The sequence below is a fragment of the Sitodiplosis mosellana genome, unplaced genomic scaffold (genome assembly GCF_009176505.1).
Source record: "Sitodiplosis mosellana isolate CC-2019 unplaced genomic scaffold, AAFC_SMos_1.0 Smas_scaffold_30, whole genome shotgun sequence".
Taxonomy (NCBI): domain Eukaryota; kingdom Metazoa; phylum Arthropoda; class Insecta; order Diptera; family Cecidomyiidae; genus Sitodiplosis; species Sitodiplosis mosellana.
In genome coordinates this window covers 4,234,034-4,247,685 of record NW_022595272.1, presented here as the reverse complement: position 1 = coordinate 4,247,685, position 13,652 = coordinate 4,234,034, and the positions used below count along the sequence as shown (strand labels likewise).

General features: G+C 35.0%; 3 protein-coding genes across 4 annotated transcripts; 1 reads left to right on the top strand and 2 right to left on the bottom strand.

Annotated features, from left to right (window-relative positions):
• Positions 1–4,771: 4,771 nt before the first annotated feature.
• LOC129569385 (C-mannosyltransferase dpy-19 homolog) lies at positions 4,772–8,591 on the bottom strand. The gene is made up of 6 exons (XM_055448176.1): positions 8,104–8,591; positions 7,735–7,996; positions 7,334–7,621; positions 5,499–7,235; positions 5,280–5,402; positions 4,772–5,208 (listed from the first exon to the last, which is right to left on the bottom strand). Exons 1-6 carry the CDS (start codon positions 8,162–8,164, stop codon positions 5,001–5,003), a joined length of 2,679 nt encoding a protein of 892 aa, XP_055304151.1. The 5' UTR covers positions 8,165–8,591; the 3' UTR covers positions 4,772–5,000.
• Positions 8,592–8,685: 94 nt separating this feature from the next.
• LOC129569399 (dnaJ homolog subfamily C member 25 homolog) lies at positions 8,686–10,439 on the top strand. The gene is made up of 2 exons (XM_055448194.1): positions 8,686–9,280; positions 9,511–10,439. Exons 1-2 carry the CDS (start codon positions 9,025–9,027, stop codon positions 10,293–10,295), a joined length of 1,041 nt encoding a protein of 346 aa, XP_055304169.1. The 5' UTR covers positions 8,686–9,024; the 3' UTR covers positions 10,296–10,439.
• Positions 10,440–11,039: 600 nt separating this feature from the next.
• LOC129569404 (ras-related protein Rab-21) lies at positions 11,040–13,541 on the bottom strand. Of its 2 annotated transcripts, XM_055448201.1 has the most exons (9): positions 13,272–13,541; positions 13,088–13,180; positions 12,909–12,985; positions 12,679–12,745; positions 12,576–12,588; positions 12,445–12,507; positions 12,142–12,285; positions 11,966–12,056; positions 11,040–11,840 (listed from the first exon to the last, which is right to left on the bottom strand). In XM_055448201.1, exons 2-9 carry the CDS (start codon positions 13,140–13,142, stop codon positions 11,673–11,675), a joined length of 678 nt encoding a protein of 225 aa, XP_055304176.1. In that variant the 5' UTR covers positions 13,143–13,180; positions 13,272–13,541; the 3' UTR covers positions 11,040–11,672. The 2 variants fall into 2 exon arrangements, with proteins under 2 accessions (XP_055304176.1, XP_055304175.1); XM_055448200.1 differs by having other exon boundaries at positions 11,042–11,840; positions 13,088–13,540.
• Between the last annotated feature and the right edge of the window lie 111 nt (positions 13,542–13,652).

The window sequence follows — 13,652 nt, the reverse complement described above, 5'->3', positions numbered from 1 at the left end:
TTTCTTTTTTTTTGTATTTGCTACCTCAGTTGTTTATTTGTCTCTTCTGATTGCGTTCGGTCGGGCATCTAAAAATCGAACGCTCGAACAAAATGATTATTTAACACGTTAATGTTTAAGCATGAAATGAAATTCCACTCTATGAAACAATCACATATTTTGCAAATAATTGTTTTACGGCAGCATTTGTTCTGCTCAGTTTATTATTATTATACTTTGTTTCGTCTGACAAACAAATGTTGGATAAAATATTAATTGGTTCGTGAGTTAAGAAATAACAAAATCCATTTTAGCATAAGCTCTTGCTAGTTTTAAGTGAAAAACTATTTGTTTGTTTATTTTCTTTGGCTTTTTTTCTCTTGTTGAACTTCTTTTGTTTTCTTCTTACATTTTTTTGGCATATTTTTTAGTAACCCATTTATCTACATCTCCATAGGCTTAAATTTTAGATAATAGTATGATTTCAACACACAAAAAAATTGTTTTTATCCTTACCTTCCTCTATTCACTATTTCTCTTTTTTTCCGGACTAAGAAATATGGAACAAATTGCAAAATGGATTTAACATCAAGCATAATTTTTGCAGAACAATTATGTCGTCTCTTTATTTCGTCTCTTTTTTTCATTTTTTTTTTTTGCTTCAATTTAATTTACATTTGCTTATTTATGATGTTAATAAAAAAAATGCTAGAATTTAACACAATGTAATCGGTTTGTAATATAAAGAGCATTCAAAATAAAATTGAAATATTGAAAATGTTTAATTGTAATAAAAAAAATTGCGTGTTTTTCTTCGACGTTTTCGATAGATTGGCTAAACGAAGATGAATTTGATTGAATCTTCTTTATTGACTTGCATTCGGTCAAGAAAAAATCACGTCACCAAGTGGACAATCTAAATTGACATCCGCTAGCAATGGAAGCCCTTTTGCAAGTTTCAGTTTAATTTCTTGGATCATTACAGACGACAAGGGGAACATGCGAAATGCATGTAGTTTGGTTATTGTGGGATGTTTCATGATAAATTCCATGATATCGTTCTGTTTGAATGCATCATCAACGAATTGAAGCGACAATTCCTCAAGTTGATCGAATGATAGCGGTATTTTTTTCAATTGAAAACAATCAATATTCAATTTCTTAACACTTTTTAAATGTATCGTACCGCTGTCAAGATTATCGACAAAAAAACTAATATCAAGACTTTCAATTAGCTGTAGATGCTTGCTTACTTCCTTAAGGAACTTTGAATCCCATCCTAATCCAGTGTTGAGACTTCGTAATTGTGGATTTAGCATCAACATTTCCGCCACATGCTTCTTTTCTATGTTGCCTCTTACGGTCTCCGATTTAAAAATAGAAGGACCCTTGATGTCAATACGCAAATATTCCAAATTGGTAAAATGCTTGGCTACGCATTTGCCATCAATCTTTCTTTTTACGATACCTTCGGAAATGTATAATTTTTTCATACTTGGGAAGCATTCATTGAAATCCGCTAATTTGCCTATAATATTGCAATCAACGAATTCTACCGCTTCAACTTTCGAGAATGGCTTTTTCATTTTCATCATTGCCTCTTTCGGTGCACGTGTAATTGTTAGTTCAGTTACATATTCAGCACAATATTTATTGACAATGCGGTCAAACTGAGCACGATGTTTTAATTCCGATACAGAATCGGAATATTCAATTTTCAGCTTTGTGATTGACGGTGCAAAACAATCCAAAAATTTGTTGCATGTGCCCATATCAACGATCGATATTTCTTTTTTGGCTTCATCAATTCTGATTGTTCTATTCCGAAGCGGGCAGATTTTTATCAGCAACACAGCATAGGATGCAAATTGTCGAGTATAGATCGTATTCACCACTTTTCTAATCTCTTCGGTTTCCGTGTACTTTGGTCTACGAATGATCTTTTCCAGGGTTAATGTCCTCTTTTTTTCGCCGCTTGATTTCTCCGATGCGTTGGTGTCGGCTGACATGATCAACACAATATGGTCCAAATATTTATAAGTTACGTGATTTTTCTCGTATTTTGTCGTAAAAATTCGTAGTTCTGTCAATACCTTTAAACTTAGCAGGTTTGAACACAGGTCGCCAATCTAGAACCGATCATTCAAAATTTAACTTGATTTTTCCATTTATTAAAATATTTTATTTTGTTATTTCCAAATAAAATTTATACATGACTGTTTATCTTCCTAAAATAAATTTAGTGCGGAAAATTTTCGATTGATTATGCAAAATAGCGTCGCAAAATGATCATCAACACGATCGTAAACATGCGGAATAATTGAGTATGCTATCACACATAGCCAACAATGTCAGCTGTATTTAAGAAATGTCATTTTGATTGCTAGTTGTCATTTCATATGAATGGCTGCAATTGTGCATAGTGCAACACTAATTTTAAATTTCTAACTGTAAAATATTTGCTTACCTATTTCAGAGTTATTTTTTTAATTTTTTTTTTAATAAGTAAAGAGAAATTTTAGAATTTATCACAATTTTATTCATTGAAACCAGAACATGTACGTTGATATTTAGGCCTACACACATGTAATTTTATTGTCAACGCTGATTCATCAAGTTAAATTTGATGTCAAAATGCATGCATTTTTACCGAAGATTTTAGGCCAAATCGTCTGTTTGTTCCAATGTTCGTTCTAATGTCACATCCAAAAAGGTTGACCCGTTCTCTGATCCTCTCCATTCAGTGCTTAAGCAGTTTCTCAAAGCATTCAATTGTTCAGCATCTCGCATTTTAAACTGAATCTTTCTTAGAGATTTACATTCAACCAAAAATTCGACCATTTCGTCAACTGAAAAGACGGTTTCATTGAAATTGGCATCTGTTAGTAATGGCAGTCCCTTTGATAGTTTGACTTTAGTTTCCTTGTTCATTAGAAGATATGAATAATTTATTTTCGGTGCTATATTCAATGTGCTTATTGTTGAATGTTTAATTATAAAATCAATAATGCCACCCTGAACAGCGGGCTTGATGGAGAAATATTCAATTGAAAACTCTTCTAGTTGATCAAAGGATAACGCAATTTTAGTATTATCGAAAAATCCATTGATTTGCAAAACTTTCACACTTTTGAAATGAATCGTATCACCACCATCGAGGTTGTCATCCAAACAATGAATATGCAGATTCTGAATGGATTGCAAACACTGGCTTACATCGCGAAGAAATTTTGTGTTCCAAAAAGAAATGCTCAAACTTCGTAACTGTGGATTCAATTGGAGAGCTTCGGCAACATGTTTCTTATCGAAGAAATCCCTTTCCACAAAATGAGATGCACTGCTTAGAAATGATCCAATCGGTTTGATGCATAATTCCAAATGGTTTAAATTAGGAAAATGTACTGCCACACATTTGCTATTCAACGTTATGCTATCACTTCTCAGGCTTAGATTTGTCATATTTGGAAAAAAGTAATTGAAATCGGTCAATTTTCCAGTCAAAAAGCAGCGAATAAATGTAACGGTTTCAACTTTTGCGAACGGCCTTGTGATGTTCATCATTGCTTCTTTTGGAGCATGTGTAAATGTAAGTTCAGTTACATATTCAGCGCAGTATTTATTCACAATCAAGTCAAATTGATGGGAATATTCCAAACTTGGCTCCGAAAAAGCATACTCAATTTTTAGTTTAGTGATTGAAGGTGCAAAGCAATTCAAAAACCGTGAGCATGTCCCCATGTCAGTAATTGAAATTTCCTTCTGATTTCTATCGATTCTGATTGAATTACCGCGAAACGGTCGAACATTTTTTAGTAATACCGAATAGGATGAGAATTGTTGGAAATAAATCTCATTAACAATTCTTCTGAGCTCGTTAGATTGGCTGATTTTCGGATCACAAATGACTTGTTCAAGACACATCAAATTGGCACTGTCTTGCATTGAATTTGTTTTCGTTGGCATGGTCATAGGATGAGAACTACAGGCGTGAAACTTTTTTCTAAATTCTTAACACTTTCGTAAATCACTTTTTTTTTATTTTGAGAATCGCTGGGCTAGATGACAAAAAAAGAAACAAAATTGAATAAATATCCAACCGTAATCCACAAATGATAATACCAAGAACTTTATTGAAATGACTTTATGGACGAAACGTACCTTAAACCTTACTCAACCATTCACTTGTATCAACTGTTTTCAAGTGACGTGTCCTTTGTATAAAAATATGATAAAATGAAAATTATCGATTTTATTTCAATTGTATCACAATGCGATTGTAATCATCGCACAAGAGCATGTCCATGTCTAATGTCGATTCATTATAGGGAACGCGTGGAATCATACCGTACACGTGGAAAAGGTCAAACACAATAATACCTACGTATCCAAAATGTCATTGCTGTCGTCACTCCTCCGTCATCGTCATTAAGGACTTTTCCATGCTAACGGTCAAGTTCAATAGCTGCGCACATTTGTATTAGTATTCCATTCATGAATGAATAATATTAGGCGTGATATTATATTAAAGGAATCCTGTATCCATTACACGTGTGTTTTCTTCGTAGTTTACCTATGAATTTGTATGATTGTTCGCTCGCGCTGTTATCGTTTCCAAAAATCAATCATTTCGCATACCACAAAATAACCGCATACAGTCGTATATTGACCGTACTTGACGGAATTTAAGGCATAAATCAAGGTATAAAGATTCACTCCGTAGGATTAGAACTATGTCCAACACACTGAAAAAAAAACATCCCAACAGCAATTGAAATGAAATTCCACAGTTCTCTTTGTTTGATAATAATTTATTCAATAACCAGTATATTTACATTGAACACTCGCTACCATTATCTTAACTCCGCAAAACTCATTTAAAAAAAAAAATCTCTAAAATTGATTTTTATGCATTGAAATTTTTCTATAAAATCTATTAATACCGAATTCTATTTCTGCCTAGGTTCAACATTTTATGTTGTATTTTAGTTATAAACAGCAAACGAGAATTGTATAAAACACGTCTACATATTCTTCTCTTGCATCTGCACTTGAATCAAGTTCAAATCGATTTGGAACCGCTCAAATATCTTTAATATCATATAATGTTCGTTGACGAATATTTTGAGAAAGTTTAAATTGGCTCGTTGAAATAGATCCGCACATAGCTGTATGTTGTTTATATACTCCGGTTGAATCAGATCCCAGATCGTGGATATTTTACAGCCATCGCTGGAAATAGAAACGATAAATGTGTGTGTTAAATTCACTGAGATAGGCTTTATTCAATCAATTTCTCTTACTTGTAGCCAAAGCAATCACGATGAGACACTATGATGTAGTCAATTTTGAGCTCAGCTAGTTGAACATAGACCGAGTTTGAGTCCTGTTTGCTCATCATTGAATAGACAATTTTCGATCGCTCCCTGGAAATGCCAATGCAAATGGAATTGGTAATGATTAAAGAAGATAAAGTAAACAAAACCAAATTCTCATCACTTGAATGAAAATTTCAAACTTACTGCATGGTTGGATGGTTGCTCAATGCGTTATTTGCAATGGGTCGTCCAGTTGAAAGTAGGACGAGTCCAATTACATCATCTGGTCCAGCGAATACCTCAGTGCGATCGGTGTTTGATTTAATCCACTTGAGCATGTCATGCAAATTGTTTTGTTCCAAATTATCCGTTGATTCAGCGCCTTCTTTGAGGTTATACTGTTCTCTAAAATTGTGAATACCACGATCAATCATGCAACTGCCAATTACAATAGCGTAAATCAGCCAGAGGCTATAATTTCGAGGTATCAACGCTTTCGGTGGGAATGTCGTTGCCATCAGACACAAGAATGGTGTCAAAACATATTTCACTTTAATTATTAAAACGGTCAGAATGAAAAAGGCTGCCGTTTGGGCCAAATTGTAAAAATACTCCGGCCGTTCGATAGTTAACAGTTTGCGCCAGTCATACACTTCCTCCTCCTCATCATCGCCACCACCATCATTGTTATTAGATGTGGAGTCGTCATTTCCGACCGTATCTCCGTTCGGTTGTTCATTAGTGTCGTTTTGTGATTCGGTGTCTTTTTTATCGTTATATGAATCCTCTGGCGGATGGTTTATCTCGATATCATCTACTGGGCAACCTTCAGTCGATTCACTGATTTCACTCTTGAACCGTCGCACTTCATTCAAGAATGCATCACGTTCAATTTGTGGCCGCTCTCTGCTTTCTTCCTCAAGCATTCTCTTTCGTTCCATTTTATACCGTTCGTAATCATACTTGCACACCTTCAACAGATCCATGCACTCTTGTAGTTTGGAATTCTTTTCGATTTTTGCCAAATCGGCCATCGACAATTTGTTCTCTTCCAAATAATCTTCAAGTAAATAGTTTTTGGCACGTTGTATTCGATCATCAGAACATTCGTCCAAGTCACGTTGCCGTTTCAACCAATTCACCACCCATGTCAACATGAACACGATCAATACTTTGCTTACGAATAAGCAGTTGTACGCATTCAGCGTGGCGAAATCGATGAATTTATAGTCTTTGCGACACATCGTCAGAAGGGATGTGAATGAAGGCTCTTTGAGATAGAGTTTGGTTAGCAACACATCCATGTATTGTGAATAGAAATTCCGTTCGGATACTAGTTCAAGAATCGTTGTGAATGCCATCACCAGCAAAAATAGTCGCAATATAACTCGCTCAATTGTCCGCAGGCGCTGCTGTTTCGTTGGATACTTTTGAACGATGTACAGTAGTAATGTGATTAGAGCCGAACAATCAAAGTTCATTGGCTTTTGATGAAACTCAACCCAACCGTATTTCACTATGTTGTTTGCAATTAGACGAGCCATTATATGCGACAAAATGAAATTCTGCAGAAATATGTGACGACGCTTGATTAATCGCATTTTTACCATCAACAAAATAATGACAATCTGAGTGGTAAATATGTAGGTGGAAAAGTCCCATGCCAAAATGGCAAACGCAGTGAAAAATCCCAATTTAAAATGATTCGATCGATCATCTTCTTCGGGCCGTTCCGTTTGGTTGGCATCATCTTTTTGCTTGTCGACTTTTGTGTAGTACCGATTGTGCTGCTCGATCCAAACAGTGAGGAAATAGATCTGGCTTATGATAAATGGAATGGCGAAATTCTCTCGAGCCGCTGGGTTTGTGTGGATTCGAGTTGCGTCATTATGAATACAAAAGTAGTATAACGCCGCACAGAGACCAGCAAATACGTTGCGACTGTTTTGTTTTTTTTGTTTTTTGGTAGAAAAATGGATTGAGTTAGTTCTTTTTACTTCTTTTTCTTGCAAAATAATAGCTTCAGAGTGTTTTTTTACCTCAGATAAGTCGCAAATAAATAAATTGTAAACAGTGTTAGCCCGCCCAAATAAAATGTCACTTCAAGATAGAAGAATATTGGTAGGCCCGGTCCATCGCACACCACGTTCGTGTGTTGATCGTAATAATAATACAAATTGTGCCGATAAAAAATGTCATCAGTATCGTCGACATCGATGCGACCGTTATCCAGTGAGTGCGTTTCACTCGATGCAACTCGTTCCCAACACGACACCGTCGGAATGTTATAGTAAATGGTTAACTGTATAAATTGTTTATATAAATATCTGCGGATAAAGAGAATTGGAATCACAGGAACATTCTCGTTTATTCATAACATTTGCGGCGGGAATAAATTAGTTGATGGAAAATTCATTGTAAAAATGCGAATATTTCTTACGCAATCACAATTTCAGGTAGTATTGAGTAGCGTTCAATGCTATTCACTGTGTGTAAATGTTCCGTATAGTTGTTTCGTAGGATTTGAGCGAATCCAGTGCGAAAGTCCTTCGCTTCTGCCAACGTATGGTAGATGTACATATAAATTGCATCCTCGTTGCGAAAATACAGCTGTCGCTCGAGCCGATTCTTTCGACTGAAGTTTGTCTTTGTTTCAAAGACAGAACTGGTGTGTAGAACTTGAATGAGTATCAAACCCAAACCTAAAACAAATGGAAAAATTCACAGCATGAGACACATTGAAATTTTTTTCAGAGCAATTCATTTCCCGTTGCGTTCAATAATTGTGTAGGTGTTGAATGGTACGCACCTATTAGTGCATGTGCAGTGGATAGCATCAGTCTACTTTTCATTGTATTTTGTTCACCCATGGCAGTTTTTTTCGTTCTTTCTCTTCAAATTTTGATGTAGAAACAAGAAGATTTTATGGCTTTTCGACAGCCTCATCACAAGTGTCTCAAACGAATTTGTTCGATTTTGTTCATGTTATCCCGAATTTGCTAAGCTGTCATCCATGAAAACAAATTATGTCAACAACAGATGCACTCTCAACAAAATTGCACTATTTTGTACTATTTCGATGTTTTAACACCATCTTCTCTCACTAAATTAAATTTCAGCTTCTTTTTAAAATTTAACAATTAAAATTCACTAAAAATGTTTGCAACCCAATTGTAAATCGAAAATCCAATAAAACACCTTTTCCAAAGGAAAATGAGTGAAGTGTCCTTCACAATATGAACTGCAATAAAAAAAAAAATCACTGCGAAAGGTTGAGGTTATGGCAACGAAAGTGTCAAAATATTATCATTGTTGATAGTAAACGTCAAAGTCAAAGCACACATTCATACACAGAGGCCTCGATTGCAAGCAAAAACTGACAACGCGTATTAAATTAGTGACGATATTAGTAAAGAGTTGATGTCGTACAAACGAACACCGAACGTGGAACAAATTGCGATTTAATTGCGGCTTCGCGGAGAATTCTAACTCAGTCGAGTAACTAACGTGTTGGCAGTGAAAACGATTTGCCAAAGATCGATAAAAATGATTTTTAGAAATAGCATCGCAAGCACATACTTTGCACATAAAAATTAATGACCTCATTTTGCCGAATCGAAATCATTTTTTTTTTTAAACTTTGAATCGCACAAAAAAGTCTGAATCGAAAGAAAAGAAAATTGATTGAAAAAAATTTATAAGATATTTAAAGGTTGAAATAAAAAAAAAAATGGAAATTTCATCGAAAAACGCTTTGTTGCTGGGCTCATTTTGCTTGACGTTCTTTTTGAGCGTATGCAATGCTCAGCTGCTCGAGGGAATTTATTGTGGCCGTGAAAATTGTTACGATGTTTTGAATGTAACGCGCGATTCAACTGGAAGTGAAGTTCGACGAATGTATCGACGCTTGGCGAAAAAGACGCATCCCGATTTGTTCCGCGATGAAGAGCAGAAGAAAGAAGCCGAAGAGAAATTCAAATTACTCGGTATGTACTTGTGACAATGTTTTTTTGTTTAATGGTGACGTTGACATTATACAATTAGTATATTTGGGTTTTGAAAATGTGCTGACACAATTACTTTGAATGATTGAAATTTAGCAATGGCTGTGGAATCTGGTTGAAACTGACATCAGAGCTCTTTTAACAGATTTTCCTTTTTTTTTTCAACATTGAAAATAAAAATTCCCATTTTCTCCGTTCTTTTATATCTCCAGCTAATGCTTACGAAATCCTGCGAGATGATGAGGCGCGCAAAGACTACGATTACATGTTGGACAATCCATCGGAATATTATTCGCATTACTATCGTTACTACCGAAGACGAATGGCACCAAAGGTAGACGTTCGTCTGGTGCTAATCGTCACAATCTCTGTGATATCCATCATTCAGTACTACAGTTTGTGGCAACGTTATGATTCGGCCATTAAATACTTTATGACGGTGCCAAAGTATCGAATCAAAGCGATGGAAATTGCGGCCGAGCAACAGCGACAAGAGGAGGTCAATGGTGTTAAAAACGGTAAACCAAAGTCTCGGAACAGAGTGTCCAAAGCCGAATTGAAGGAAGAACAGGAGCGAAAAATCCGGCAAATCATTGAGGAAAAAATGGATATCAAGGGTGCATATGCCAAACCGAAAATAAGTGATGTGCTTTGGGTGCAACTCATAATATTGCCTTACACTTTAACTAAATACGTTTATTGGTACAGCAGTTGGATCTGGCGATTCACAATAATGCGGCAGCCATATGGTGATGACGAAAAATTCTATCTCATTCGGAAGTACATGAAAGTCGGTCAATGGCAATTCGACGGTCTGGATGATCACGAAAAACAAAGCTATTTAGACATGGAGCTGTGGATTAAAGAGAACTTCGACGAATGGAAGGCCGAACAAGAGGAAGAAATGAAAGCCAAGTTGGCCGAAAGTGCCCGACACAAATCATATCGACGATACATGAAAAACCATGGTCCTGGCCGAATGACATTCGAAGACTAACAACCGTAGATTCACTTAAGTCATATTTAATTTAACGATGCAGCCCAAATGTAATTTATTGTACATTCTCGATATCATATCGATACAAAAAAAAAATAAGTGACTTGATACAAATAAAGTTATTTAATTTTATAAGAAAAAAAAGAGCAATATGTGTGTCAAATAAGTTTTCATTTTTCGGTCAGAAATTACAATCTTCTATACGAAGGGCTTGCGACGTCTGTTTAAAATACATTCAAATATTCCAAATATTTGAAATATTTTCAAATATGTCAAATATACGAAATATTAGGTTGAATTTTGTACTGCAATATTTAAAATAATTTCAAATATTTTCAAATATGTCAAATATTTCAAATAATTTTAAGCGTCGCAAGCCCTTCGCTTCTATAGGAACTGTTGAATGGGAATATAGAGAAAAAAGGTTAAAACAACTGTACAAACAAAGCGTCCATCGACTGATATTGTCACAGATATAGCACCCGTTGACCCAAAATACGTAAGTTAGGCATGTGTAAAATGAAACGGTGACCCAATAAGGTATATGTAAACAATGAAAATGTTTCATCCAATCAAATCAAGAGCATTTACCGGCTATGACAACTGAGCTCATTTCGATGACATCGAAACCAAACAATGGTCTTATTGAAAAAATTTGTTTGTCTCTCCGTCATTATTCCGTTATATATTCACTGAATGAATCAAACAGAGGCGACTTGGATTTGATTTTATGATTTATTAAATTATATTAAAATCATTTGGACTTATTTCCATGTTGTATCTCGCTCAATCTTCGGATTTTTGAGAGAAAAATTCGGTTCAATTAAAAAAAAATATTTGTTATATCAATTTGGAAAGAAATAGTTTTTAATTTGATCGATAGATAAATATATTGTCAATGTCTAGGAAAAAGTCAATATAAAATATTAATTTCAGTAGAAATTCGAAATTGTATGGAAATGAAGCTGCTTTTTTGCTGCCGAATAATCATTCAATCATAAATCGGTTTCTGCGTTAACTGCATATAAAAACACTAAATTTTTTGTTTATTTTTATTAGAATTATTAGAAATTGTTATCACGTTATCACTTTTGTTCTATACATTTCAAATTTAGTCGAATAGCTGTGTGTTTAGGTCCAGTTGATAATTTAAAAAAATTTCAATACATTATCTACAGACATGCTCAATTAGTAGTTCAAGAAGGGGAAACAATGTATTATTAGGTTGAATAGAGAGAGAGAGAGAGTGGAGTAAGAAAAACACTCATGAAGAAGTGGAGGAACTATTTTGGTTCGTTGATTCACAAGAATGAACAATTCAAACTTAATTTGAGGTTATCAAAAAAAAAGAAACAGAGAGAGAGATGATTGGCCCAGTTAGCCATTGCCACAGCATCGTGCGGATAATGAGCGCTGTTGATTGCTTGCATCGCCATCATGCTCATCTTCCTCGTCTGCAACAATGATGGTGTTGGGTCGTCGGAATGAATTTGATCGATTTAATGCATTCTCTTGGTTACGTTTTGCATCGTAAGCCTCTATCATCTGCAAGGGGAAATGCGGAAAAAATCGATTAATTTCAATAAATTGTACCAATTAAGGAAGAAAAACGGAAGAGTAAAAACAATTGAAACGGTTTAAGTGACGTATTTTAGGCGAATAATGCATACCATATTAGTTAAACCTAAAAACAAGTCTTCCACGCCAACATTATTTTTGGCTGAAGTCTCGAAATGCATAGCACCAACGCTTTGCGCATAACTGACAAATAGAAAGAAAACAACAATTATTAGTCATTTGCTGGAGGAAAAAAGACGAAATTCACTGCTCATAGTAACAGGCTTACCCTTCGGCCGTCTCAAATGGGACGGTGCGATCTTTATTAAGGTCAATTTTGTTGCCAACAATTGTCAGTACGATCTCAGAACCGAGCATTTTCTTCAGTTCTTTCACCCAGTTTTTCACTTTTTGAAAACTGTCTTCGTCAGTTCTGTGTGAAACGATAAGAAAATACAAAAGTTATTTACGGTTCAGATTGTGAAATTTCAAAAATGACTCATTCGTCTTTTTGTGATTCGGTTCAAGTGGCAGTGATTAACGTTTAAGTAAACGTATATGTGCGTTAAGTACAAAATTTCAAGAGTCTCACATATCGTAAACAAGGATAGCACCATTCGATGATCGATAGTAAATAGGCCCAAGCGCATGGAATCTGGAAATGAAAGTATTTTTTTTCAATTTTTTGTACGATAGAGCATGTGGTCGAATGTACAAGCTTACTTCTCTTGTCCCGCTGCAATGATTCAAAGAAAACCCAGAAGAAAGTGTTAGTTTTTCTTAAAATTTCAAGGAATGAATATAATTATAAGCTGTATGGTGTTACCTGTATCCCAAATGGATAATCTCACGGCTTTTCCATCGACGTTGATCTTTTTGTTGAGAAATGACGCCTAATAAAATGAAATAGATACGTTGGTAATAATTCGAAAGTACACGTTACACTTCATGTGCTCTAACTGCATTATTTTCACATCGCAGCCGTCATACGGCTTCGCGGTGATGAAAGAAACAATGACCGCCATCATCAATGAGTTAATTAAAATACAATTATACCTGCAGCGTTGTAATATGGCTGGGATTGAATGTGTCTTCAACGTATCGCAATACCAGCGACGTCTTTCCAACCGCCCCTACGAACAAATGTCAAGGATTTAGAGGTCAAACATAAAAAGCAAATAATTTATTCATGAACGATTGTAAATTTTAAATGTGGAAAAAAAACCGATATCTACCTTCGCCCAGCAGCACTACTTTGAAATTGTATGTGTTTCCATTCTTTTGAGCCATTGCAAAATTCAATCCGTTTCGTTCGCATCAAAATTGTACTTAAATTAAATGTTAGGGTTTTTTAATCACAGCTTTTAAATCTCCGTTTTTTTTTAAATTGAATTGGTTACGTTTTTTTTACGCATTTACAGATTGTTTATTGGTTCAACGCAAATCACTGTTTACACAATGGAATGAAAGTGAAAAAAAAGACACTCGCGCTACTACGATTCCGTGTTACAATCCATTTCAAGAGCAAACGAGACTGATTAACTTCGCTGGTTTTTCTATTTGGTTGGCTCATGCGAAAGATGGTGTTGATTTTCTTTACTTTTTTTTTCTTCTACTTATTCATTGTTATCAAATTACGCGAATGACAAAAAGTGAAAATATGATGTATCAAGTTGAAATGTCAACATCATATGAATGGCTCTCGATAGGGACATACATTTCTTGTCAAAACATACATAAATACATAGGAAGTATAGCGCTTTTTACCTGTCATTTTCAAATAGCGCGTTTTTGTGGGTT

Bases quoted from the DNA above. Each gene is read 5' to 3' on its own strand.
- LOC129569385 (XM_055448176.1), bottom strand. From the start codon at position 8,164: ATGGGTGAACAAAATACAATGAAAAGTAGACTGATGCTATCCACTGCA. The intron at 7,622-7,734 runs GTAAGAAATATT...CTTTATCCGCAG, and splicing joins CTACCTGAAATTGTGATTGC to ATATTTATATAAACAATTTA. The intron at 7,236-7,333 runs GTAAAAAAACAC...AAAACAAAACAG, and splicing joins TTATTTGCGACTTATCTGAG to TCGCAACGTATTTGCTGGTC.
- LOC129569404 (XM_055448201.1), bottom strand. From the start codon at position 13,142: ATGGCTCAAAAGAATGGAAACACATACAATTTCAAAGTAGTGCTGCTG. The intron at 12,746-12,908 runs GTATAATTGTAT...TCATTTTATTAG, and splicing joins GCCATATTACAACGCTGCAG to GCGTCATTTCTCAACAAAAA. The intron at 12,057-12,141 runs GTAAGCCTGTTA...TCTATTTGTCAG, and splicing joins CCATTTGAGACGGCCGAAGG to TTATGCGCAAAGCGTTGGTG.
- LOC129569399 (XM_055448194.1), top strand. From the start codon at position 9,025: ATGGAAATTTCATCGAAAAACGCTTTGTTGCTGGGCTCATTTTGCTTG. The intron at 9,281-9,510 runs GTATGTACTTGT...TTATATCTCCAG, and splicing joins AGAGAAATTCAAATTACTCG to CTAATGCTTACGAAATCCTG.